This window comes from Ictalurus punctatus, chromosome 13, assembly GCF_001660625.3.
Source record: "Ictalurus punctatus breed USDA103 chromosome 13, Coco_2.0, whole genome shotgun sequence".
Classification (NCBI taxonomy): domain Eukaryota; kingdom Metazoa; phylum Chordata; class Actinopteri; order Siluriformes; family Ictaluridae; genus Ictalurus; species Ictalurus punctatus.
This window is the reverse complement of record NC_030428.2, coordinates 11,567,889-11,594,736: the sequence shown is the minus strand read 5'-3', so window position 1 is coordinate 11,594,736 and position 26,848 is coordinate 11,567,889. Positions and strand designations below refer to the sequence as shown.

General features: G+C 37.9%; 1 protein-coding gene across 2 annotated transcripts; it reads left to right on the top strand.

The window, feature by feature from the left end:
* Window positions 1–2,240: 2,240 nt before the first annotated feature.
* On the top strand, window positions 2,241–25,420 carry hectd2 (HECT domain containing 2). 2 transcript variants are annotated; one of them, XR_006983521.2, is made up of 22 exons: window positions 2,241–2,760; window positions 3,614–3,740; window positions 10,002–10,140; window positions 10,242–10,344; window positions 10,971–11,060; window positions 11,245–11,309; window positions 11,408–11,453; window positions 12,386–12,495; window positions 12,777–12,925; window positions 13,023–13,146; window positions 13,439–13,535; window positions 14,257–14,364; window positions 14,686–14,818; window positions 15,848–15,936; window positions 16,914–17,072; window positions 19,247–19,321; window positions 19,519–19,606; window positions 19,712–19,818; window positions 22,594–22,709; window positions 23,301–23,444; window positions 23,750–24,883; window positions 25,195–25,420. XR_006983521.2 is itself a non-coding variant. In XM_047159438.2 (21 exons), exons 1-21 carry the CDS (start codon window positions 2,629–2,631, stop codon window positions 23,868–23,870), a joined length of 2,322 nt encoding a protein of 773 aa, XP_047015394.1. In that variant the 5' UTR covers window positions 2,241–2,628; the 3' UTR covers window positions 23,871–25,420. The 2 variants fall into 2 exon arrangements, 1 of the variants encoding a protein (XP_047015394.1); XM_047159438.2 differs by having other exon boundaries at window positions 23,750–25,420.
* The last annotated feature ends 1,428 nt before the right edge of the window (window positions 25,421–26,848 follow it).

Here is a 26,848-nt window from a genome sequence, read left to right as displayed (position 1 = left end):
AGAGCTGTCTAAAGATATTCATTTAGTTTAAGATTTTGTGACTGCAAAGGCCATGTCATATGATTTACCTCATTGTTATCCTCATCAAACTATCCATTGAGCCCTCATGCCCTGTGTATGGGGAAACTGTCATCAGGACACGTTTTATCGTAGGATAAAGGTGGTCAGTCAGAAAAACTTTGTAATGATTCACAGAAAGACATCACTCTATGGATTCAAACTTTTCACTTTTCACAAGCTTTATCCATCCATCCAACCATTTCTATACCACTTATCCTACTGGGTCATGGGGAACCTGGAGCGTGGTTACCAGGAGGAAACCCTCGCAGCATGGGGAGAACATGAAAACTCCGCAGACACAGGGACACAGACACAGGCAGGAATCGAACCCCCAACCCTGGAGGTGTGTAGCGAATGTGCTAAACACTCAACCAACGTGCTCCCACCATAAGTTTCATTTTTTAAAAATAAAAATAAATGCAATATAAATCAGTTTACAAAAAGATGACATTCCAAATAGCGGAAAAAAAGGAAAAAAGGACGAAAGAGAGTCTATAAAAATTTATAAAAGAAAGAACAAAACAATTAAGTGACATTCATAAAAGGGTGACACATTGTAGTTTTTAGGCTATTCTTTTTAGACTTTTCATTTTATGGTTTTCTAAAATTGCTTATTAGAGGGCACAAATCTATTAAGATAGTTTTTCTGAAAATTTCCTCATTCGTGGGGTATAAAAGTTTGTAGCAGGGGTGTAACAGTGACACTCCGTGAATTTGTATCTGCATTTAAACCCAAGGTGGGTATGGCCTGAACAGTTTTTTCCCCCTCAATGTTATTTCTTTCTTTCTTTTTTTACTTTTTTTTTTTAAATTAAATTGCACTGTCAGCATGGTGTGTGAATTCACTGACAGTTCCTCAACCTCAGCTACAACACTCGAGTATATAATTGGTCTCAATTTGAAATACACTATAAGTCCAAAAGTCTGTGGACACCTGACCATCAAACCATATGTGCTTTTTGAACATTCTAGATTTAGTCCCCCTTTTCTCTTACAATAAGCTCCAAACTTCTGTCAAGGCTTTGCACTAGATTCTGGAGCGTGGCTGAGGGGATTTGTGCTTATTCAACTACAAGAGCATTAATGAGGTTTGCTGAGGAGGACTGGGATACAATGTACCAGTTCATCGCAAAAGTATCAGGATTACAGTACTGTTCAAAAGTTTTAGGCATCCTATTGTTTTTGTACAAACTTTGTTATAGATTTTTAATTTATGACTTCTACATTATTGAGTCAGTACAAAAGCATTTTAGATTTCCAAACATTCATTTTCCAGCACAAAATTAAATGTTCTCTACTGGTAATTTGTTGCCTTTGACTGGTGGCATATTATATTTAGTGTATACCATTAAGGACTAATAAGGGTAATGGTAATGGTTTTAATGGTTAGCTGATGGTTTGTAATGGTATTTGTAGTGGAAACCATTTGAATGTCCGTGATGGTTTCTACTGTGATGGTTTCTAAAGAAATGCCCTACAGCAAAGATGCCTTCAAAAATGCAAATGGACAACGCCCAATTTTTTTTGCTCTAAAAAAATAATAATAATGTAGTCCCAGATACATTTTGAGCAGTTTTATAAAGAAATTAGCTGATAAGTTTTACTGTGCATCTTGCATAACCAGCCACAGATTTTCAGGAGACTTTGACTATCACACTTGCTTCTTATTTTTGCAGCAAAACCCAGCACCCTTCATTTTGTTTTTACTTTTTATTTTTTATTATTATTATTTTTTGTCTGAAAAGAGTTCTCTTACATAATATGCTGCTTTCTTTACTGGCATTGAAACATTTTCCTGTATGATTTCATTTTGTGCTGGAAAACTAATGTTTTGGAATCTAAAATGTCAACAACAAAAATCTATAACAAGGTTTATAGAAAAAAAAGACTTTTGCACAGTACTGTATATAAAATATGTATTTCTATTATTTATTTCTATTCTATCTATTTATATATATATATATATATATATATATATATATATATATATATATATATAATTAGTTTCTATTATTATTTTATATATAATTGCCTTAAATGATGCAATGTAATGAATAAATAACTAGGCTAAATAAATAAATAAATAAATAAATAAACCGTGTGCGATAAATCTGATTTAGCACTGAAAGCCCCGCCCTCGGTGTGACGTAGCGTTAGCGACCGTTACTAAGTTGCTCCTCGCGAGCTTCATCCTCACCAACATGGCGGCGGAGTGCAGCAGCTGGAGCGCAGCAGCGGCGCGCCTCAGCTCAGCTTCACTAACTTAACTCACACAACCGTGTGTACCGACGCAGCTTCGCAAAGAATTATTTTGTCGTTTCTGTCATTGTATTATCGTGTACATACATGGACCTGTAGTTTGATACTCGACTTTGGAGGGCAAAAAAAGCATCTTTTTTCTTTTTTTTTTCGGTTATCGTGACAACTTCCAAAACTCACCTGCTTGCCGTCAGGAACAGCGCGTTCCCAGTGAGTGTTCCAGCAGCAGCAGCAGCAGCAGCAGTGTAAACACTCCTTCTCAGAGGAAAACGGCAAAGAAACCGACCCGCAGCTTCTTCGCTGCTTTAAATGGTTCATTTTTTCCCCAAACAAAACAAGCCATGTGATCGTGTTTGGGAAAACATGCATCTAAACATGAGTGAGAATAATTATCCGCTGGAAGAGAGAGACAGAGACAGACTTCCTCCCATCATAAACCCTGTAAGTCGGTGTGTTTCTTTTCTTTTTCTTTTCTTTCGGTTTCTTACTACAAACTCACAAGTTGCATTTGTCTGAGAAAGAAGTTTTAAGTAGCCTATGTCGTGATAAGTTTAGCTGTTATCTGAGCACTTCAGCTGAGGGAAACCCAGTGCTGATGGAAATTCCCGACACTGGGAAAATGGTGGATTTGGGACTCTGACAGAACATTTGCATCTTAATGGACAGAAGAGAAGAAAACACTGAAATCAGATGCTTTTTATACAATCAAGTTACTTTGAGATGAAATTTATACACATGCGTGATTTGTACTGCACATTAAAAATAAATAAATAAATAATGCATTAGTCTATGTAATACATCACACACAACCCCAAAGCATCACTCCTGGCTTCTGATGAGTAAAACTTATGTTATTAATTAAATAAATAAATGGGGTGGGACCATCTGGTGAACACTTGATTTCTTTTCTTCTTTAAAAAAAGAAAAAAAGAAGAGTCCCGATATTTGCCTCTGATAAGATCAAATAAGAAGACGGGCTGGGTTTTTATTTTTTGTATTGGGTTTGGTTTTGCTTTTCCAGTTGCTCTGTTTGCTTCAAGCATGGCTTTGTTGGTCCGTCCTGATGATTGGTGATGCGGTGATTACAGGCCGGTGAATCTGATTAAATCACTACTTTTCACATCCTACACACAGCAGCACAGCATTCTCAGGCTTTGAGCTCTTCTGTGCTGCAAGTAAATTGGTGCTTTCCAGCTAATTGTAATGTTCACAGTAGATCACATACTAATTTGTGACACACATGTTTGGTCACAATTCAAATGGGATTTATGCCTCATGTTCGTTCCCCTGACAGAGTTTGGATCGTGGAACAAAGCTACCTTTCTCCTCGTATGGCAGTTTCATCTCCACCCTGAACCACAAAAGAGAGTCAGGCAGTCACAGCCTGTCCACACACCTCCTCTTACCTGCCGTCCGACAAGGTGAGCTCACACAGGTGTAGCTGTACTTTGGGTTTGAACCCCCCTCCCAATGTTTTGTGTATGTGTATCACAATATATAATTTAGTTAGCAAACTAAAAAAAAATAAAAAAAAGTTTAACTGAGTTTGACGATACTTTTCTTTAATGCCTACAAAGACAAAGAAGATTAAGTTTAACAAAAATTACGTCAAATCAACAGCATCCGTTCAGTACCATTTAATTTGTAATTATTGAAATTATAAAAAATATATCACCATAAAATTGATATCTCAGAAAAGTGCATCGCATAATCATTTGTCACAATATGGATATTGTGTCGATTTATTGCCCAGCCCTTTTATGTATGTATGTACATGTGTATGTAATATATATTACACAGTACCAGTCGAACATTTGGAGACACTTTGGAGACTGAAAAATTTCTCATGATCTTAAAAACCTTTTGATCTGAAGATGTATGATTAAATGTTTGAAATCAGTGTTGTAGATGAAATATAATTGTGCCAACATATTCATTTCTTTCATTAGAAAACTAGCATTTTATTTACAAAAAAATATTTTTTTTAAACAGATGACTTGAGCGAAATATTCCGAAAAGCAGCCAATAAGTGTCCAGTGTAGGTGGGAACTCCTTGAATACTGTTTAAAAAATCATCCCAGGGAGATTCCTCAAGAAATCGGTTGCGAAAAAGCCAAGAATACATTTCTGGAAATTCTAGGGAAAAAGGGTGTCTACTTTGAAGATGCTGAAATACTAAATTATTTTAAATTACTTTGGATTTTATATATATATATATATATAATATAATATAATATAATATAATATATATATATATATATATATATATATATATATATATATATATATATATATATATATATATATAATATAATATAATATTATATATATATATATATATATATATATATATATATATATATATATATATATAATGAGAGAGAGAGAGAGAGAGTATACACGCATATGTCCATGTGTGTGAATGACAAATAGCATTGTTTTGTGTGATAACTGGTCAATAAAAATAGGTTAAGAAACCATCATTATGATTCTATATTTAACTGCCTAAAATATACAATAAGCCCATCTCAATTTTTTTAAAAATCACATTTTATTGGCTACAGATGCTATGTTGAGAACCAGAATTAAGTACACAGGATTATGCATTTTTCCGTTTCCATTTGAAAGCTACAAACCAACGCGCTACTGTACACACTGAGAATAAAGATATCGAGGTGACAGCAGATTACATGTGTTGAATGAATATGGTTGTGTTATGAAGATGGTTGTGTTATCAATATGGCAAGATTGGTTGATGTCAAGAAGCATCACTGCTTCTTGTACTCTGTGTGAATACACGCATCAATTTAATTGTACATGATGATTTTATTTAATATACGGTGTATCCTCATTTCCCTGAAATGATTTCCTGGCTCCGTCACTGTTTTGGACACAAGATTTGTGGTAGAAACAGCTTGGGCTTTCAAGCTCCTTAGAACTACATTGAAAAGGGTGAAGTGGCCATAGATTATGTGCTTTGATAGCCTGTGTTTTATGCATGTTACGGAAACACTCATGCAAAGGTCAGTGGGATATTAAATGATATGCACATGCAATTTAAAGGTAATGCTTAGACACAGGACAAAATACTAATTGCATTTCAAAGAGTTCTCTTTAGCTGCTATGAATTAATGAACAGTTCAACACTGCAAGCAGATGTGTTGTGTTTTTGTTTTGTTTTATCTTTTTTCCCCTTGAGATCAAAGATGTTTTAAGAGACTTGCGGATCAGTGTGTCACACACAGGGCTAATCAGACTGCGTATGTTGAAGATGCTGTAGAGGCTGGACTCTATGATGGTCTAAATGTATAGTTCTTTAAAGAAGAGCTTTTTGCTATAATCATTGCTGTTCATTTCTACTCAAGTGATCTGCATTATCTTTTGGTGTACAGAGTTCTCAGTGTGTGTCTGAGGGCCTGTCTGGCAGAGGAACCGAGAGCGGTTCTAGCATCTATAATTTGCTTCTTAATCACAGCACTTTGTGCTGACGTTGATTGGTAGTTGCCTCTGAGTGAATGGCATTTATTTGAGTAGTTGTGTTTGAGGGTAGTGATGAAAATGTGCACTATATTCAGCGTTTTTTTTTTTTATTGTTTTTTTCCCCCCATGAAACAATTTTATTTAATTGTGAGCTTAAAATTTTAGGAATTTATATACCAGTAAGATCAGACCACACTACTTGATCTGTTGAAAAGCATTGTGCTTGTATTATACTGTATATTCCAGGGGGAAAATATATTTCACCTTTTAGTCTATAGCTTTATCATCCCGCTTACAGTCTGAGACTTCAGTAGCGCTTCACAACAGCAGTCTGTTAATCGTATTCATAGATTCAATCTGTATTCAATCTGTGTTTCATCTAATACAGAAATGGAAAAATGAATGCATTGAGAACACATTTAGCCTGAAACGTAGTGATAACCTACAGCTTTGTTTTGCTGCTTTACAGCTAGAATTTTTTTAAATTTGTATATAAGTAACTTATACGCTTAATACGAAATTCCAGCAATGTTTGTTTGTATTTTACTTTATTGCATAGCAACACACCCCTTTTGTCGGCCAAATCAGTTCTCAGCGACACACTCCCTCTCATGTCCAGTTGCTTAACAATCTGGCATTCTGTCTTCAGCCATATGGTCAACTGCAGAATCCAGATTTACTTCTAGTCTTTTAAAAAATGAGCAAAATGAAAGATATAAAATGAACATCACATGCAACGAGAAAAAAAAAATTCATAAGGATGCTTTATATTTTATTTGGTAATTATATTCACAAACATAAGTTTTTATAAGTAGTGCAGAGAGTTTTTCAGAACACTTATAAAACTATTGGCACCCCTAAAATGTAGAATTATTAAAAATAATAATTGCAATTCTACAACTCTGCAATTGATCCTCTTCCTGAGATATCTAATAAGATTCCCTCCAGGATTTGGCAATCACAGAAATTAGCGCAAAATCAAAGATATTCCGCAATATTCGGAGGAGCTTTTTCAATTTTTGAAAATTACCGCAGATTTTCCGCAGATTTGGGCCAAGACGCGTCATGTGATGTCATCGCAACACGCATTCAGAAAAAGCTCTCTTTGATTCAAGTGCATCGAACATTAATCCAGCTAAAAGATCTCATTTAATAACATCACTGCGAAACAATGTCCTGCAGGTGCAATTTTAACAATTCAAGTAGTTTTTCACAAAAAACTCTACAAGTTGCAGCACAAATTTTTTAAAAATACGCCACATTAAAAAGTATTTTTGGCTGCAACAAACACAAGAAAACCAATCCTGTGTGGACTGTATATGTATATACTTTCTGATATGTAACTGTGTTTTAGGTCATTATTATGTTAAAAGTAGAGATGGACGTTTCAGTCAACAATACTATTACATTTTTTTGAGGTATTATGAATATTCAAACTGCTAACCGCATATACGCACAGAATGTGACACTTCATTTTTCAACACACTTACAGAGTACATAAACTAGCCAAGTTAACTGACTCCGTAGTGTGCTGCAGCACAGACAGTTGACTGCAGACAGATGATGTGAGATAAAATCACTGGCTAAACCACTGTTTTTCTATGGAGAGAGAGAGTGTCACGCTTCGGATTTTGTGCCCTGCAGCTGTAATTAAAGTTTAATCAAGCTCTAGTTTGACCCCGTTTGCTGCTTACCTTTCAAAGCTCAACCACTGAGACAAACTGCTGCATGAGATTGGGTAAGAAGTGCCTCAGTTTGTACAGGCAAAGAGGAAAAATACACTGAGAGGGTTGACTCTATGGCTTTTTGTCTTAAACTGCATCCGGGAAAATAAATTGTTGAATTCAGAGTGAGTTTGTCTTGCTGCATGGACAGCCAAATCTCCTGACGTAGGCAACCGGATTTTGGGGGAAAATATCCCGGTACAGCCCCAAACTATAAATGAGCCACCATATTTTACACTGGGTATAGTGTTTGTTTGTTTGTAGTCCGCAGCCATGCCAAAGAAGCTAGGTCAATTGTAGTCAACAACCATCTGCCTTTTTTTGGGTTGTAAGATCTGGTTGTCAGGGATTCACATGTGTGCAATCTTATATTTATACCCCATGGAAAAAGAGCGTTATTGGACAGGTTATAGGAGACTGACAGCATTTTCTAGAAATAATCTTTTTTTTTTTTCAAGGATGACGATTTGTTTGGTTTTGTTTTAATTATCACTTGTTTTGCCACATGCACTCACCATCTACTTTATTAGGAACAAATACACCTGCGCATTCATGCAGTTATGTAATCAGCCAATCATGTGGCAGCAGTGCAATAAAAATAAAAATCATACAGATACAGGTCAAGAGCTCCAGTTAATGTTCACATCAAACATCAGAATGAAGAATAAGTGTGATCTCTGTGACTTTGATTGTGGCATGGATATTGGCACCAGATGGTCTGGTTTGAGTATTTCATAAACTGTTGATCTCCTGGGAATTTCACACACAACAATCTGTAGATAACAGGTGTCCAATCTTATCTGCAAAGGGCCGGTGTGGGTGCAGGTTTACATTCCAATCAAGCAGGAGCTACACCTGATTCCACCTGTTTAATCAGTTGAGCTTGGTTTTCAATAGACTCAGTTGTGGCTTCTTTCCGGATAAGATTGGACACCCCGATCTAGAGAATACACAGCGACTGAGTCTCTGCTCACAGGATGCTTTTTGTTTTTTGCACCATTCTGTGTGTGTAGAGACGTGTGTGTGTGTGTGTGTGTGTGTGTGTGTGTGTGTGTGTGTGTGTGTGTGTGTGTGTGTGTGTGTGTGTGTGTGTGTGTGTGTGTGTGTGTGTGTGTGTGTGTGTGTGTTTTTTTTTTTTTGTGTGTGTGTGTGTGTGTGTGTGTGTGTGTGTGTGTGTGTGTGTGTGAAAATCTCAGAAGATCAGCAGTTTCTGAAATAGTCAAACCGGCTTATCTGGCACCAACAACCATGCCACGGTTAAAGTCACAGGGATTTTTGTGACTTTTTTTTCTTTCTCCCCCATTCTGATGTTTGATGTGAATATATAACTGAAGCTCATGATTTTATGCAAGGATTGTAAGTGTATATTTTTAAGAGGTAATACTATTTAAACGTAGCGCTGGACATTATGACACTAGAACATCAATATGGTGATAAATGATTCATTTAAAAAAAAAAAAAAAAAAAGAAATAACTGGAAGAAGCTGATGTTAAAATTTTGTACGTTTTATCTTTGAATCCAAAACATTTGACATTTTGCAGTTTGAGTTTTTTCTCCTCGTAGTGTTAAATAAAAAGGAATGTCACTTTTTATGTAAAAATGTTTTATGTAAATACAAATTAATATCTTTTTGAAGATATTAAACAAAGTATTGAACTTCTTTTTTTTTTTAAAATTCCACACTAATATAATTCTGGAGTTATTATTCTCAAACCTACTTTGATGCATATTGTATATTTTAGAAATAGCTTTAAGGATTATTATGATTTTTCTTACATACAGGCCATGCCTATTTAAATGTGTTATAAGAATTATTTTAGTTCGAGGTCTGTAGTTTCTCAAGCTTGTTTGTGTGCAGACAGTATTTTTCCCCTGTTCTCTACAAAGCTGGCAATAATTATGTATTCGATTCTAGAACATCTTTTAGAACTCACTTGCAGGTAGAAATATTATATCAAGGTTATGGTTTATATTTAGAAAAAATCAGAGTGTATTTATGAACAAGACAGTCAGACTCTAATATTGAAAAATGTACTTTTAAAATTTTAAAAAGTGGTATTCACCAGTTCATCTGGTGTTGACCGAACATAAATGATCCAGAATCCCATCAACCGTTTTTACATGGTAGCTGGTGTCACTGTGGCTGACTCATCTGAGGCAATGTCCTTTGGGTTGAAACAAAATTGGTGTGTCTAGTTTTCCCATAAAAGTGTGAAGGATCCTCAACGGGAGCGTGATGAGCTTCTTCTTAATTAACCATATTGTTTAGTGCTTTGGGAAAACACTTAATTATTACCAGGAGATCAAGGGGCATGTTTTAATCAGTGAACCCCTTTTGTGTTCAAGCCATAGCATTTCCATTTATGCACCGAAAAAAGTTGAGAAGTTTTTGTTGGTGTCTAGTATTACCATGTTTTGTGTGTGTTTATATCTTTTGAGAAATATGTACACCTGCATGTTTATCTTTTTGTCTATAGTGAGAGAGCTTCCCCCAATCTATCCAGATGTGAGACAGAAGCAGCGAATCTCTATAGACGTTCTGCCTCCAGAAGTTAAAGCTCGCTTCGTCTCAGATCCCATCATCCCCATCCGAACTAAAACTGCCAAAGAGTTCCAGTATGCGCTCTCAGTCTATTACGCTTGTTCATTATGGCTTTTCTTGTTCGAACTTGTTTGCACTAAACCACACTTAACCGCGCTTCTTTGTTGAAATCCAGAGAAGACGTTGAAAAGGCAACTATCTCAGGTGATTGGAAGCATGTCCATGATTTCTACATGACCACGTTCGACTCCTTCTTGGAACTCAATGCTGCTTTTAAGGTTTGCTTGTTCTTGTTCAAAATGTTATCAGCTTGTTTTGCCCTGGTTGTTTGATTATGATTTTGCGAGATTAATCTCCGATTAAATTTGTTTCACAATTGCTAAAAAAGGTTCTTCACGTACATGTTAGTTATACCACCTAAATATGAATTTATATGAATTGTGTAGTATAAATGAAAAGCTTACAGTACATAGAAGAACTGTTTAGGCTTGACAGAATGTAAGGTGTTAATCCAGAATGTTTCCTTTGAATTGTGCAAATGTTTTTACTGACCCATGTGAAAGAGTAACAGTAAAAACAGGAGAAAGGGAAAAACCCAACGTTAGTGTTAGGGATCCATCTGAATGAATGAGCTCATTCAGAGAGTACTAAAAGAGAACACCTGCGTATGGATTATATACAGAGCATTGATCTTAATACACATGATCGTCTAACCGTGCAGTCGTAACGTAGGATCTTACAGAAATGATAGTAATTAACCATGATGTTTTCACTCTGAAGGACTGTTATCACCATACAGCATTAGTGTTTATTTATTTATTTATTTATTTTTTTGCCGATTAGACTTAAATCAAAAACAGTTTGTAATTTTTTAGAGATTGAAATTTCTTTTTTTCCCCCCCAGAGAGAAGCAAATGCTCCATTCAACACTATTGAAGACTCAGGAATAAACACCAAATTTGTCAATACTGTTTATGATGCTTTGCTTCACACGGTGCGTAATGAATCCAAGTACACAGAAGCTCTTACTTTTTTTAAAAAAAACAAAAAAAAAACCTTCACTTTCTCGGTTTTGCACTACACAAAGAGCTATTGTCTGTGTGTTTTAAAAAATCATTATTCAGTTGTTTGTTTCCTAAAGAATGCAGATCTGTAATGTCAGACTTCCTTATTTACAGCCCCCTGATACCCAGAAATCAGTCCTGAAGGGAATCATTAATAGCTTATTAAGAGAATGGAAAGGGTGAGTGTTATTTTGTTTTCACTCCCCGAGCCTTTAAACGCTGCTGAGTGTTGTGTTGTTACGGAAAAGACTTTTGAGCTGCTACTTTTTTCTTTTAGACCGCGGACAAAGGACGACCTGAGGGCGTATTTCATACTTGTGCAGGTAATGCTTGATGATGTGATGCTTATTTCTGCTTTATAAACTTTTAAATGAGAGAGGTTTTAGTTCCCAATAAAGAAATGGTCCAGTGGAGTTTTCCATACTGAGCCTGTCATTGTGCAAATCTGAACTATTAATAGAAAACTACCTTGATTATATAACCCAGACGCATGTGGTACTTTTCAGTAATAGCGGTAATTTCCTGCCCTAAATCGAGACGCTTATCTGCACACATGTATAGGCGTATACTGTATGTAGAGCACAGTCAACCTAATCTGGCTCAAGCTTGGCCTTGTGATGTGTTGGTGGCCATGTCAAAGTGTGAGGCAAGGCAGGAAACTCTTGATCTCCTCTCTCACCACATGGCCCATTGACTCCAGCCATAGCTACAGTCAGACTGTCTGAACCAGGCTGTATATATATTGTGAGTTAAGTGTTTGTGTCCAAATAAGTCCATAGCCTCTGGAAAATATCTGGAAAAGACTAATGAGAGAGAGAGACAGGGGAAAGACATAGAGTGTGAAAAGTTCATTTCCAATATTATGCATCAGATGTAGGACTTGTACGTTGTATGTTTTGGGAGACTGGACTCCACTTTTCATCTCCTGACGTTAGTCTTTTCCAAAATTAACTTTTAGTCAGCCGCAGGCTATGATATGATGTCCTGACCGACATATCTCTTGAAGACCGAGTGAAATTGAAAGACAAGCGCAATTATTGGGCTGATCTGTCTGCCACTAATGCAAGTCAGCCTGTGGTATGATTTGCCTTTGACTGTGCTGGAGGAACCGATGAGGTCATGTTGGAAGGGGGGATCACTGGTTTCCGCTGAAACGCCACTCGTTATTAAAGAGCCAGACCTTCTTCTGCAGCTCCCTAGTGAAAAGTTATATTTCCTTTTTGAAGTGCTCTAAAAAGGCTCTTCTTTGTTGCAGAACCCTCAGTACACCAGCACAGCCACATATGTCATCTATGCTCACTTACTGCGGCAAATAGCGACCCTGCCTGAAGCAGATCACCATTTCCTGATGCACTGGTTTAAGAAGTGAGTCTGAATTGTTTCCTTCTGTCACTGCCTTTTGCAGTCCAGGCTGCTTAAGGAATCCATTCAAAAATAAAACCATAAGTACAAACGGCTAAATTATAAAGGCATAGCAATTATGTAGGGATTCAACAACTATTAACAAAATAAAAAAATAATTCCAGAAAAGAACAAGACTTTAAAGTGTTTGATTTAAAGAATTTTGAATCACCATAACAGGAAGAAACACAGGCTTAGAAAGCTACATTGTGAGTGTTTGACCAGGACAGCGTGTCGTTTCTCAGGCTATCTCAGAAGCGTTTTAAGCAGCTGGTGGAACGCCTACAGCTCTTCATCACCACACGGCTGTTCCCTGCCAAACCAGAGGAGCTACCGCCCATGTCCAAGTGCTCATGGTGGATCCCATCAGCCACCAAGGTTCTCTCCCTGCTAAGTGAGTACGAAAACCAATGCCAGACTGCGGAAAATGTTGACCGGTCTGCTGGGACAGAGTCAAAACATTCCCGCATCTCCGTTTTCTCTGTATTCAGATGCTGCAAACAGCATTTCTCCTTCTCCCATCATCCCCTTCTCTGATTTCTACAATCTCACACTGGACCACATTGATTTCATGGAGGACTACCAGACATGGCAAGTTCATGGAAATTCCAACAGGTGTGGCACGAAAATATAATTCAGAGCGAGCGCTACTCTCTCCAGTTTCCTCTAAGCACACATGCACTGAAACTCTTTCCATCAGAGCTGTTTTTGTAGTTCCAAATAGTCTAGAACAAACTTTAAGTTGCATTTACCTTCTGGGGCATTGTTTACATCTACTGGACCAATATAACCTTCATAATTGCTCTTGACAACACCATACAAAACCATGCATTATGATTGTTTATATATGGTTAATATGGGCGAGGAACATAACTTCTTTGAGTCTGACACATTGTAATTCGCACAGGTTCACGTTCTGCCAGTATCCTTTTATCCTGTCTACAGTGGTGAAGAAGGCTATTATCCAAAGAGACTCTGAGCAACAGATGATCAGCATGGCCAGGGTAAGAGTTTGCATGTCACTGTCGTTTCCTCTGTAGTTCTCTTGACTGCCGAGCTGCCAGAGTGTGCAGGGAACGTTACTGTGGAAACGAAGGATTTAGACCGTTTGGTCCCAAGGGTCTCGTGGGATCTGATGCTTGCTCTATGGCCGCCTATACTCAAGACTGTTTATCTAAGCTGCCCGTCCTTGGAGACTTCCCAGTGAAGTCCAGAGATTTACTTAAAATTTAAATTTTTTCCTCTGCTCTGAAAAAGTAACAAAGGCAGTCCTAATCCATTAATTACACGTGAGTTAACCTACTCGTGTCAAAAGCTTCATTTCAAAGTCAAGCAGGATTCATTTTACTCTAAGGAAAGTCTTTTGATAAAGATACAGTCTTGTGTAGGGTGGGGCAGCCTGAGATGTTCTTTTTTTAGGGTGGAATCCTCACAAGCTCCCTCCCAAACATATGTGACCAGAGCGTAGGCTCGACAGACTCGTGGCTGTCGGATTAAAGACAGTCTTGCAGGAGTGTACACTATGTTCTCATTATTAGGACAAAATAGCAGCTTCATTAAAGCATTCAGGAAGTTAACACAGACAGAAATATCACCAACATTTATCCGAAGCTTAAAGATAAATTCCCAAGACAGATTGTGCCAGTGAGCATCAGTATGTAAACAGGTTTCCAGCATGGGAATGTCGAATGATTAAATGCACGTTTTTTTCTATTTCGGCTGCAGCAAACCCTGGTGGACAAGGTCTCTCGCAGACAGAGGGTGGATATGAGTCTGCTTTTTCTCAACATTAAAGTAAGGCGTCTGCAGCTGGTCAGTGACTCACTGGATGAGGTAATAGCGCTCGCTCACAGAACATGGACAGCGCCTGTCTGTTCCTTCACTTTTTACCACTAACTCTGAACCGTCAAGAAATATTTACAGAACTGTAAGAATAATGTAGTGGTTTTGTACGCATTATATATTTTTGTTCAAAGCAGCACCGTATTCAACATTTTTATTTTCCGAGACTGAGAGAGGGTACTTTTGGCCAAGCGCAAGTATAGTCTTGTCTGGAAAGTTCTAAGTCTGGCTAGGGCTTAATTTGGAAAAATGGCCCCACCATGAATGTGTGTGTGTGTGTGTGTGTGTGTGTGTGTGTGCTTTTTTTAATAGCTTTCAAGAAAGAGAGCAGACTTGAAGAAAAAGCTAAAAGTGACGTTTGTCGGGGAAGCAGGCTTGGACATGGGAGGACTCACAAAGGAATGGTTTCTTCTCCTGATTCGACAGATTTTTCACACCGACTATGGTGAGATGCTCAGGACAAACAGGGTGCAAATGATCAGCTGTGATTTCATGTTAGTTCACTTTCACTGATATTACTCATTCTTTACTCTATCCAGCTATAAAAACCAAAGGGATTTCTTCTAGTCATTCTGTACTTGCTGGGGAGTGTGTTCCCCAGAACTTTAGACCACAAACACTTAGTTTCCTGAACACCAGTTGCTTTACTGAATGAAAACAAAATGATGTTTAAATAGACAACTTAATTGTTTTTTTTTTTTTTTTTTTGTATTCAATGGTAGTAAGGTTTAAGTAGTCTCTAGAGATGTGGTTCTCAAAGTGGGGTCAGTGAAGCATAGCCAGAGGGTCTGTGTTGTTGTCCCAACCCCCCCCCCACCCCCCCCCCCCCCTTGTTATTTTGATATTTTGGTACAGTGCTGGAAATTACAACCCACTATTATCAAAGTTATTATATTTACTATTGAGATGTTATAGTTATAGCCTGTTTGACTGGGCCCTTGATTTAAAAGGCTGTAATAAAAACCTCAGTAACTCCAAAATGACGTAACTCAAAAAGCTTGTAAATAATGTCTACTTGCACTTACTTAATGTGTTTTGTCAGTAGAAAGTTCAGGAATAAAAAGCTTGATGGCTGCAATAAATAGCCAGGATATTATTGTACACTTTTGTGTAATGAACCTGCTGAAATTGATTTTACAGTAAAGCGGTCCCTGGCTGCAAATTCTGAGAACGCCTGCTCTAGAATATTTCTGATTCAGAAAAGAGGGTCAATTTTATTTCAAGAAAAACATCCAGATTTGATGTTGGCTTAAATAGAATGGAAATATATGTGCAAATAGTTTCCATGGTGATTTAAGTGATTTACCTACCTGTGATTTACATAGCACTGATATGAAGAGTCTTTACTGGAAAAGTCAAATGTACTTGTTACTTGATTTTTGGATTTGGGTTTGCCTTTGGATTTGTTTTTCCTTTTTTCATCTTTGAGGTCAATTTCTGAGGACTTAAACTGCTGCTGTGTGCGTTTTCACAGGCATGTTCACATATGTGAAGGAATCTCAATGTCACTGGTTCAGCAACTGGAAGTGTGACAACTGTTCAGAGTACAGACTGGTTGGAGCTGTATCCTTTCATCTGCTGCATAGGTAGCTGTGCATGGGCACTGGGAGACTTCAATAACCCATAAACATACAGTCTGCTTCCACTTAGAAGAAACATCCACTGTTTATTCGTGGAACCTGTAAAAAGTTTCCCTTTCAGCACAGGGTGGGACAGATGCTTATTTTCAGCATTAGACCTCAGTTTGAGTCACTGCTGAGGAGGCACCATGTGTAATGCTTTTCTGACTGATCAACCAATCATGGCCTCATACACTAATGCATGCAGGCTGTAATGAAATGGCAGTGCTATCCGCACGTTGCTTTCTATAAGGTAGGAAAGAAGACAGTAGCAGCCATATCCTGACATAATCATTCCCTCTGGCTCAGGCAGCTCGGTTTGTGTCTGTGTCATTGTGTTTCTCCTCCTCTGAGCTTGCCCATTGTAGAAATTTGTGAGCTATGAGCTTAAGTACACACAGAAGTGCTGTCACATCAGCCTAGGATAATGAATGAAAGGTTTCTTTGGTTGTGTCTTATTTGGAACGACCCCGGGGCTGGCTTTTGTGTTGTCTCAATGCTCGAGCCATTACGAAAAATTTTCCCTCTGTCTGCTAAAAGGGAGCTTTTTTCTTCCCCCTCCCTCTCTCGTTCTCTTTTTCCACTGCTCTCTCTTTGTCCGTGTGCATATGGAGAGCACATGGAGGAGTGCCGTCAGTTGCAGCTGTAAGCACTTAAGGAGCAGCCTCTTCACATTCTCTTCTAAATGTTTAATACACCTGTTGGGCGTTCTCTCCCTACATCTGACTGGGCTCTATCATAAGGCTATTGTGTGGCCAGTGCAGTAGCAGATATCTCAAGCTAGTTATAAATTTAACGGGAGCAAGAACAAAGTGCACACTCTCTAAAGAAAGGGCTTACGAGACTGGATGCGTGTATAAGCTTGTGTGTGTAGACTCGGCTCTCTTCCCCAGCTGTTCACTCTTAACCCCTTTCGTTCAGCTCATGGGCCTAGCCGTGTACAACAGCATCACCCTGGACATCCGATTCCCGCCATGCATCTACAAGAAGCTGTTGACTCCTCCCATCGTGCCATGTGACCTTGATGCACCTGTTGGCATGGCAACCCTCACCCTGGACGACCTGCAGCAAATCATGCCTGTGTGTACACAAGCTGTGACATCTATTGTTTTGATTAAAACTCTCGCTGCTCTTCTGCACTTCCGAAAGAAACACTCCGAAAATCATTTGATCCGCCAAATTATGTCATGTGTTCTGTTTATTTTAGTTAAGGGAAACTTAGAATGGTGCAAACCACCTGTCTAAATCACCACACAGCGATATAATTTACACATAAACAGTTTCACTTAATAGCAGAATGTTTGTTTAAAAGCAATTTGAAATTATCGTTCTAACTATTCAATCATTTATTCTAACACAAATCTGTCTTCAATGAGTGTTGCATGTGTTACAGACTATGTGCTATGAAAGTGTGTGATTTTCAAGATATAGCCACCACAAGTTATTTCTGCCCTATCATGTAACAGCTGCCAGTCTGAGAGGGTGAGGTGTAACACACAATTCCTCCAAGTTCCTCCAAGTTTCCTTCAAGTTTGTACAGTACTTGTTCGCTATAAATTTGCCTTCTAGCTCCAGTGCAAAACTGTACAAGTAAACCTCAAACACCAAGCCTGACTTGGCTAATTATGTTTTTGGGCTAAGGGAAAATGGTCTGCGTTTAATTTTTGGATGAAATATTCCTTTAATGCCTTAAGACCCTAGATTTTGATTGTTACTCAACTTCAAGCATTGACATCGAAACTAATAGGACCGATTGGGATCCAATGGAATCCATTGGATCCATCAACATGCCTTGGATTTTAAGACACAGTTAAAGCCTAAATCTGATTGGCTACTCTACATCGGTGTTAATGAGTGTTTTTAACTCTGTAAGGTGATTGTATGTAATACAATATAATATAATATATACATACACACACACACACACACTTGGGCCCAAAATTGACAGCCAGCCTGTTGAAGTTGTTTTTCGACCTTCTACAGTGCAGTACATTCATGCAAAAGAATATGGATATTACTGTCAAATAAAAACATTTAAAACGCACAGAATGTATATACATATACATGTGGTCACCACACATGGTAGTACACTGGGTCATTGATTATCGTATTTGTCTCAGAGAATTACACATTGTTATTTAAAATGGCACCTGTTGTATTGTTGTGGCTCTGTTTGTTGCTGTCGCTAGGCAGAACGAGGGTGTTTCTACACTGCTGATAAAGTGTCGTTCCATATGGTGCATTGTTTCTGCTGCTGTTAGTACAACACTGATGCTGACTGCTCGTTTACTGCTGCCGATAAACCTGAGCTCTGTCAGGCATGATTTCCTATAAATTACATGAAAAGTCTGAAATTGAGTTGGAAATTGCTGTATGTATGAAAAGGCTTTATATATCAAATGTGTTACAAACTGGTTATGACCCTACCAAAATCAGCATTTGCTATTTACTCAAAAAAAAAAGTTTAGTTTAGTAATAAATTCTTAGATTCTAGTGAAATTGAATCACTTCAATTCAAGTCCACTAGAGGGAGCCCTAAGATTATCAGTGTTACTGCCTTGCTCTTATGCAACAAGTAACAAGCCCCTAGTATGTTTTAAGAATCTTGCATATTTACCAATCACTTTTTAGATGGAAATTTTTACACAGTTGCCATTTCTTCATCATTTCCAGTATTTTTTGCTGAGTAAAGCTTAAGCGATCCAGATGTTCCATTTGAAAGATTTTGCCCTCATACACACTTATATAACCGAGTGCCTCTGGGTGTTGTTTGCTCTCTTGTGCTAAACTTTTTTTTCTTTCCCCACCACAAGGGTGTGGAGCTGGAAAAACTGAAGGTTATTTAATAAGAGACAGTGAGAATATAGATATTGTCACAGCTTATGTCAAACATACCTTTCATTTTCTCCTTTCAGTGCTTTATTAGTTTTATTGGTCACACAGGTGTGAATTAAAATTTTTCAGGTTTTATGTGGATGAATTGCTTCAGTTGGATCTGGATAACAAACCTATTAACATTTTTTTTTTTTACTAATTGATTTTCTAAATAATTAATTAATGCAAAATTTCCCATATTGTTTTATTATGAAATATGTTGCTGCTAATGAAATCCACAGATTAACGGATGTAAATATTTTATACTGGACACAGCACTGTTTCTAGATCATGTATGTTTTCGCATGCATGTAGCTCTGTGCATGGTGCCTCTGTATTTTAAGTCGATATTTGGCATCAGTGGAACCTTTCTGTTTTAGGATCTTGCTCATGGCCTTGCAGAGCTGCTCAGCTATGAGGGAAATGTCGAAGAGGACTTCTATACGACCTTTCAGGTGTTTCTCTCACACACAGACATGCCTCTGTGCAGCTCAGGTCACTGAGAATGATTAGGACTGTAAGGCTATTTAAGATATTCAGGTTGCCCTAGATTACATTGTAGTGCCGACAAGCCCTGATTTTTCCCCTAGGTTCACATATGTTCAGGGAAGGAGAGACCGGCAGAGATCAATGCTTATGTTCGCCTTTGCAGGTTTTTCAAGAAGAACTTGGAGTCGTCAAGTCATATAACCTGAAGCCAGGTGGAGATAAAATCCCTGTGACTAACCAGAACCGAAAAGGTGAGTGAAGTCTTCACTAAACCTCCGACAAACTGCACCCAATATTGTCTGCAATTTTCTGATCACCTATGCTGTGTTATTTATTATTCATAAATCCCTGTGCAGAGTACGTCCAGCTGTACATCGATTTCCTGCTGAATAAGTTCATCTACAGACAGTTTGCCGCCTTCTACCATGGCTTTCACAGTGTATGTGCTTCTAATGCCTTGATGGTGAGTCGGACTTTATTTTAATGTTCGTATGCTTCGATAACTATATAACAGTACCAAATGGTTTCTCTTATTTTACTCATTAAATATTTTTTTTTAAATAAAGCATCCCTGAAATTAGGATTTCTGAAAACATTGTTCCACTTTTTTCAGCAGTTCAGCAAAATACTTATAAAATGTATCATTTATAAGTACTTTAAAATGATAAATCTTTCTGGCAGTCTAGAGAGCAAAATTGCCCATGGTGTCTGGGTGGGAGGGATGATATTAGTGTCTCTCATCGTCAGTCAGAGTTACACTATCTTATTATAGGTGTCTGTCAGCACAGGTATGCGATAGAGGGTAGACAGCCCTTTTCTTTGTGTGTGATACGCTGCCCTGTGACACAGCATCAGCAGCAGTTATAAATATACGCTTGGCTGGCTTCACATGTCTTTGAGCAAGCACGTGTTTGCCCACACCCTCCCCAGAGCGCAGCTGTCGTGTGATTGGAGAGAGATGGCTAGAGCTTGGGAGAAAACGCGCGAGAAAAAAAGATCAAAGAGGAATAAAGCCCCAGCTGATAATCCTGTGATTTTATTTTTTTACATATTAAAGTTTTCACCCTGAGGTCAAACTAGATGATTTATTAAAAAAAAATATATATATATATATATATATATATATATATATATATATATATATATATATATATATATATATATATACATATATATATATATATATATATATATATATATATATAATATATATTTTTTTGTGCCAGGAAAAAGTCAGATAGAACCTTATGCACGCTTATACACGCATCCAGTCTCGTAAGCGCTTTTTCCTGGTCAGGATTGCAGTGAATCCAGAGCCTGTCCCAGAAACACTGACCACACAAAGCCTGTTCATCGCAGGACACCATGCCCACACTCATTAACACCTATTTAGAGTAGCCAATCAGCATATTTCTGGGAGCTGGGGGGAAACTAGAGAACCTGGCAGAAATCCATGTGTTCACGAGCAGAGCATTCCCATACAGACAGTAACCCAAGCTCAGGATTAAAGCAATGCATCACTGTGATGGAGCCATGTTTCTTCATAATTCATATCTTGTATCATAAATACGCCTTCAAGTATCATGATATTTTTGACACCAATGGGCCAAGCTGCATTTTGCACTTGCCTACAAAAGCACTGTACTAATGTAAGAAATCAATGCGTCCTAACTATATATATATATATATATATATATATATATATATATATATATATATATATATATATATATATATATATATATATATATATATATATATATATATTTTTTTTTTTTAATTTTTATATTTATATTACACACATGCACACACATCAGAAGTTAGGACGCATTGATTTCTTACATTAGTACAGTGCTTTTGTAGGCAAGTGCAAAGATTTTGAGACAGTAAGTAGGAGTGTAATGTGCCCTCTCTGTGTGTGTGTGTGTGTGTGTGTGTGTGTGTGTGTGTGTGTGTGTGTGTGTGTGTGTGTGTGAACGCTGAGCTCAATCTAATGTCCCCGCCCCCTCCCTTGGCCCTACTCCAAAGAATTGTGGAGTGTTGTGCTCTGCTTCTAAGCTGTATCCAGGCCAACAGGGAAAGAATATGCCAGTGAGCCCTGTAGAATTAATACATGGCAAAGAAAGCGGCAACCCCAAATCCCTGCCTGGCATTTCAATCAAGTAGCCTTTTTCATGCAGATTTTCAATAGCTTTGTGACTCGTACGACTGTCGACACGTAGTTGTTTCTTAGCCATGTTTGCCCTGCATGCTTTGTGTATGATTCAATGAATTGTCAGTACTGTCTGAGTGCTGGAACTTTCCATGCATGTCATCACCTGTTAAGGCACAGTGAAAACACAACCCACAGGAGCTTGTTAGTTTTTTACTTTTTGCATGATGTTAACTGTTGGGGAAATGACTTGAAGCTGAAGGTTGCTCTTTGCTTGCTATGAGTCTTGGAAAAAAAAAAAAGAGGTAAAATTGCGTTTGTTTATGTTGGCGATGTTCAGACTGAAAATTACACTTCCCAATATGGTAAGGAGAGTCTGCTCCAAGCTTGCTCTTCCAGGCATACAGCTGACCAAAGAGAGCGAGAGAGAGAGAGAGAGAGAGAGAATGCAATAACTGTGCAGATCTGGTGTAAGTTAAGAAATATCCTGGCCCTTTCTGGATCTTTCTGACTGCATCAGTGTTTCTCTGTGGTATCACTAGTTGTGGAGGAGATTGTGTGTCAGAGGCAGTACACAGTTTCATGCTGGGAAAGAAATCCTGTTGGGCTGACCACATGGAATACCCGCGTCTTTAAATTCTTATATAGGAGACTTTGGGAAGGTAATAACTCACTCTTTGGTGTTAGAAGAGAGGGGAGGGGACTTGTCAGATGAGATTGCGCTCTTGGGGTGTTTTTGCAAGCCACTTGTTTTTATCACAACCACCGAAAAAACCATGACTTTTCCTAGAGTTGAACGAGTTGTAATGAAATGTGCAATACTCCAGGGTGTGGCAGTATCTTTAAAACATTTGATAAGATGTTGGGGTTGGTCAAGTACCAAAAGGCTCCATGCTTGCTGACACTTTGGGCAGTATGAAATGGCACAAGACAAAAGCAGAAGTGAAAAATAAATAAATAAATAGATAGATAGATAGATAAATATCCCTGCCAGACAAGTGTGTTACGTAATTGCATTCAGTGCGTGTCTGTATTACCGCATCTCCATCACTGTCATGAACATTATTGCAATTCATTTAACTGTAGCTGCTGAGGCCAGAGGAGGTTGAGATCCTGGTTTGTGGGAGTCCCAATCTGGACATGAGCTCTCTGCAGAGGGTGGCGCAGTATGAGGGCTACAGCAAGACAGACCCCACCATCCGGTAACACTGATCTGCACACATCACTGCACTTGTTGTCTAGCTGCAAATAAAACAACATGCTTTACAAACTGTTCAAGGCATACTTTTATGCAAAACAACATGTTTTCCCTTCTTATAGAGAAAATGCATATACCATTGCAATCAAAATTATACACACTTTCATCTGTTTGCAATGAACAAATCAAACAAAAGCAATTTAAATAGTTCAACACAACGAATGCTGGAAGTGGTTTCCCCAAATTCAACTCAAAATGCAACTTATAATGATTTCTCCAGTCTCAAAATGATTCAACCCCCTGAATAGAATCCTTCAAAGCAGCAAAACTATGCAAAACGGGTGTTGTCTCAAGCACACCTGATGCAACTAATCAAGGGCTTGGTTAGTTGCAAATATTGACAATAAACCTGATTTGCAATGAGGGTGAATAGTTTTGATTGCAACTGTAATTCATATATTTTCATATGCATGTGTATATAAACAATATGCTTTGTGTGCATAGCTTATAGTGCTTTCTATATCCGTTATTTATGCAAACAAATTATATTTTGCACTTAGTAAATGTTTGTTTGTTTGTTTGTTTGTGAATGCAGTGCCTTTTGGGATGTGGTTCTAGCTTTCCCGCTGGAGCTGCAGAAGAGGCTTCTTCACTTCACAACAGGAAGTGACCGTGTTCCTGTGGGAGGGATGGCAGACCTCAACTTCAAGATCTCTAAGATTGATGTTTCCACAGACTGGTAAGCATGAAGTATTTCCTCACTCTTTGTGTATCTGTGTGTTTGTGTGTTGGGGGGACCTAAATGTCTTGGTAGGGATCTAAATCTTTCCATATCAGAATATCTGACAGATTTTATTTATTTATTTCCCCCTGTAAAAAAAAACAAAAAACAAAAAAAAACAAAAACAACCTGCAAAACTAAGAGTCAAAAACCTTTTGATGACTGAGGTTAAGGTTAGAGTTAGATTTAGGTACATGTCAATGAAAGGTCCTCACAACGATAGTAAGACAAATGTGTGTATGTGTGTCATTTCCTCTCTTCAGGTTACCCGTTTCGCACACATGCTTCAACCAGATCTGCCTGCCACCCTACAAGAGCAAGAAAGAACTACGGCAAAAGCTAACCATAGCCATTTCCTATGCTGAGGGCTTTGGCTTGGAGTAGTGTGATGGTCTAAAGGAAAAGGAATACCCGAAGCCATCCTTTCAGTAACTGTTATTTTTGTTCAATGGTTGCACAATAGGCCCCATTAGTAAATGATTTACGCACTGTAGCCGTCCTTAAAGCTAGACCTGAAGATTCACAAGCATTAGCCCATTTGACATGGCTGTGATATGTGTGTGTGTGTGTGTGTGTGTGTGTGTGTGTGTGTGTGTGTGTGTGTGTGTGTGTGTGTGTGTGTGTGTGTGTGTGTGTATATATGGTAAGAATTCTGTCATGAACCAGGATTCGAGAAAGAATCCAGTTAAACTGTACTGTATGCCTAGAAGTGTTCAGATTTTGCATTGTGTTATGTATATCAAGGACCAAACATTATGTTTTAATAGAATATGGTTTTGTTTTTATAGCTTTGGCAAAATAGCAGCATGTGATGTATTCATGAAATATCCAACTACATCAGCAGGATAGCTACAGAACTATTTAAATGAAATTACCATATCAAACTTGGCAACTTTTACGAGTTTGATTCTGTTTGACTAGCAGGGATTTTATGTAATGTCCCACAGTTGTGCAATGAGGAGGGCTGAAAATAGGCCAGAGAGAAGCCTGGGCTATAAAGTAGCTGGCAAACAGTCTGTCACTGAGACTGCTTCTGGTCTGAGCATTTAAAGTGACAGTGCCATGTCTCCATGACTCCCTGGTAATAACCAAGGCTATGTTAGCGTGTAATAGATTTAGGTATTTCCTCCAATTCATGTCCAGTGTTGGACTGTTCTAAATATTCCCTAAGTGAATCTGATGATTGTTTTCATGCTCAGAGATGCTTTTGTTCTGTATATAATTTTGTATTCTCTGTGAAAGGAAAGGAACCGTGTAAATGTCCGTTTTTTTTTTGTGTCTGTTACAGTGACTAGCTATAAAACACACCGATGGTGTGTCTCTGTACTAAAAAGTCTTTTGTGGTAGTTATTACTGGCTATTCTTGAATGGAAAACGGACACATCTGATAACGGCAGGTACAACATTTCAACACCAAACTGTTGAGATTAATTTATTTTACAACCGTCCCACTGTCTTTTTTTTATTATTATTTTATATATATATATATATATATATATATATATATATATATATATATATATATATAACACTTAATCATACAGCTGATGCAAATAGTGGCCTTATGGATAGTCATTTTTTTACTGCTCATTCAGATAAAATTATATTATAGTTGAGCAGCAATAATTATAGAACTTCCACTAGTTAGAAACATCTCATTGTTTTTTGTTTTTTTTTTGGTTTGTCTGTTTGTTTTTTTCCCATACAGACTGTTGAATCAACTTCTTGTTGACCTGTCCCACCCACTCCACTGAAATCTCACCTCTGGTTTTGGCCTCCATAGACATTAGATTAACTCTATTGTCTTGATTGTCAGCAAGAATCTTGCAAGTGTTCACTTTATTGTTGATTCTGTTGTATGACTGAATACAAATGTATTTGCCATGTATTTATTTTAACTTTGCTCATTCTTAATGATTAAAGTTATACAGCGACCCTATTGTCTGAATTATTCTTATAGCTTTCAGCCCAGTTTCTTGTTTATTTGGTCTAGCCGGACATTATCAGTGCTTTTGTTACATGCGCTCGAGCCTCAAGTACACGTTGTTATGGAATTTGAAGGTCAGACGAGCTCGGCTCAAGAGGTTGCGTGCTTATGTTGTTATATAGGTATGATTTGAATTTGAGAAAAGTCATTTAGAACACACCAATAAACTCATAAAGATGAGGGACAAGTCACTGTATAAAGTAGATTGTAAAAGTTACAGCCTGTGTTATTGTCTGGTATGGTTATGGAGCATTTGCATTCTAACAATGTAAGATCTGAAATGTTAAAAGCATACATGTAAGACTTCTTCAGAGTTCTTCATGCCTTGATGCTTTACATGTTCCCTGCTATTGAGTTAATAGAGTTGCCTATGTAAAGGTGTGTATGTCTCTCACGTGCTGAGTCATGCAGTTCATTTTCACCTGTTCTTGCTACTATTCAAACCATCTCTGCAGAGGCATCATGGGAAAATTTTGCACACGGTCTCGAAACATGTTGAGCAATTCTACAGGACATCCGGAGCATGTCTATATTTAAATGGGGCCTTTTTTGCAAGATGACTCCGGTTCAAAGTGATTGATCAGCAGTACTGGGCTTCATAGTATTCACAATGACCTTCACGGCTTTATTTGGACTGTCTTATCACACTCCTCTGTCTTCACCTTAGAGTGAAACCAGGTCCAGAAAAAATTAATAAAATAACAGATACCAGTGACAATTCATTGTGGTCACGTAAATGGGTTATATTTGAACCATCTATAGATGGACAGATGGAAACTTTCGTATTAAGCCTGAATAATGGTAAGGTGTCGTGCTGTCATTTCAGACATTTGGAAGGCTGTGTGCAGCTGGAGCTGAGCCAGGCTGGAGAGATAGATGGATTTCAGCTGTGCTGAAACACCATGGTGATGGACTTTGAGGAGGCGTGCAGGGTCTAAGCTTGTTAAACAGCTGCTCTCTGTTGGCTTTAGCAATGGGTCAAAGTTTTATTGGGAAAACAGCCAGTTCTCAATCATCAGACCAGTCAGTCACAGTATATGTATTTTCTATTCATCATGTTCAACAACATGCTTCAGCAACATACTCCATTGAGTGTGAACATTGTGTGAGCTTGTTCTATGCATGGAAACCGTGTTTATATCTACAGCTTCAGAGCACCCTGCTGGTACACTTACACAAGGCACTGTATGTCTATGACAAAATATATAGTACATACAAAAACTTGCAAAACTATATACATATACAAACACATACTGACCACTTTATTAGGAACACCTGTACATCAGCCAATCAAGTGAGAGCAGTGTAGTGCAAAAAATCATTCAAATACAGTTCAAGAGGTTCGGTTAATGTTCACATCAAACAAAAATTGGGG

Coding starts and splice junctions, on each gene's coding strand:
- hectd2 (XM_047159438.2), top strand. CDS start 2,629: ATGGTTCATTTTTTCCCCAAACAAAACAAGCCATGTGATCGTGTTTGG. Junction 3,741..10,001: donor CTTACCTGCCGTCCGACAAG/GTGAGCTCACAC, acceptor TTTTGTCTATAG/TGAGAGAGCTTCCCCCAATC. Junction 12,496..12,776: donor CTGATGCACTGGTTTAAGAA/GTGAGTCTGAAT, acceptor GTCGTTTCTCAG/GCTATCTCAGAAGCGTTTTA.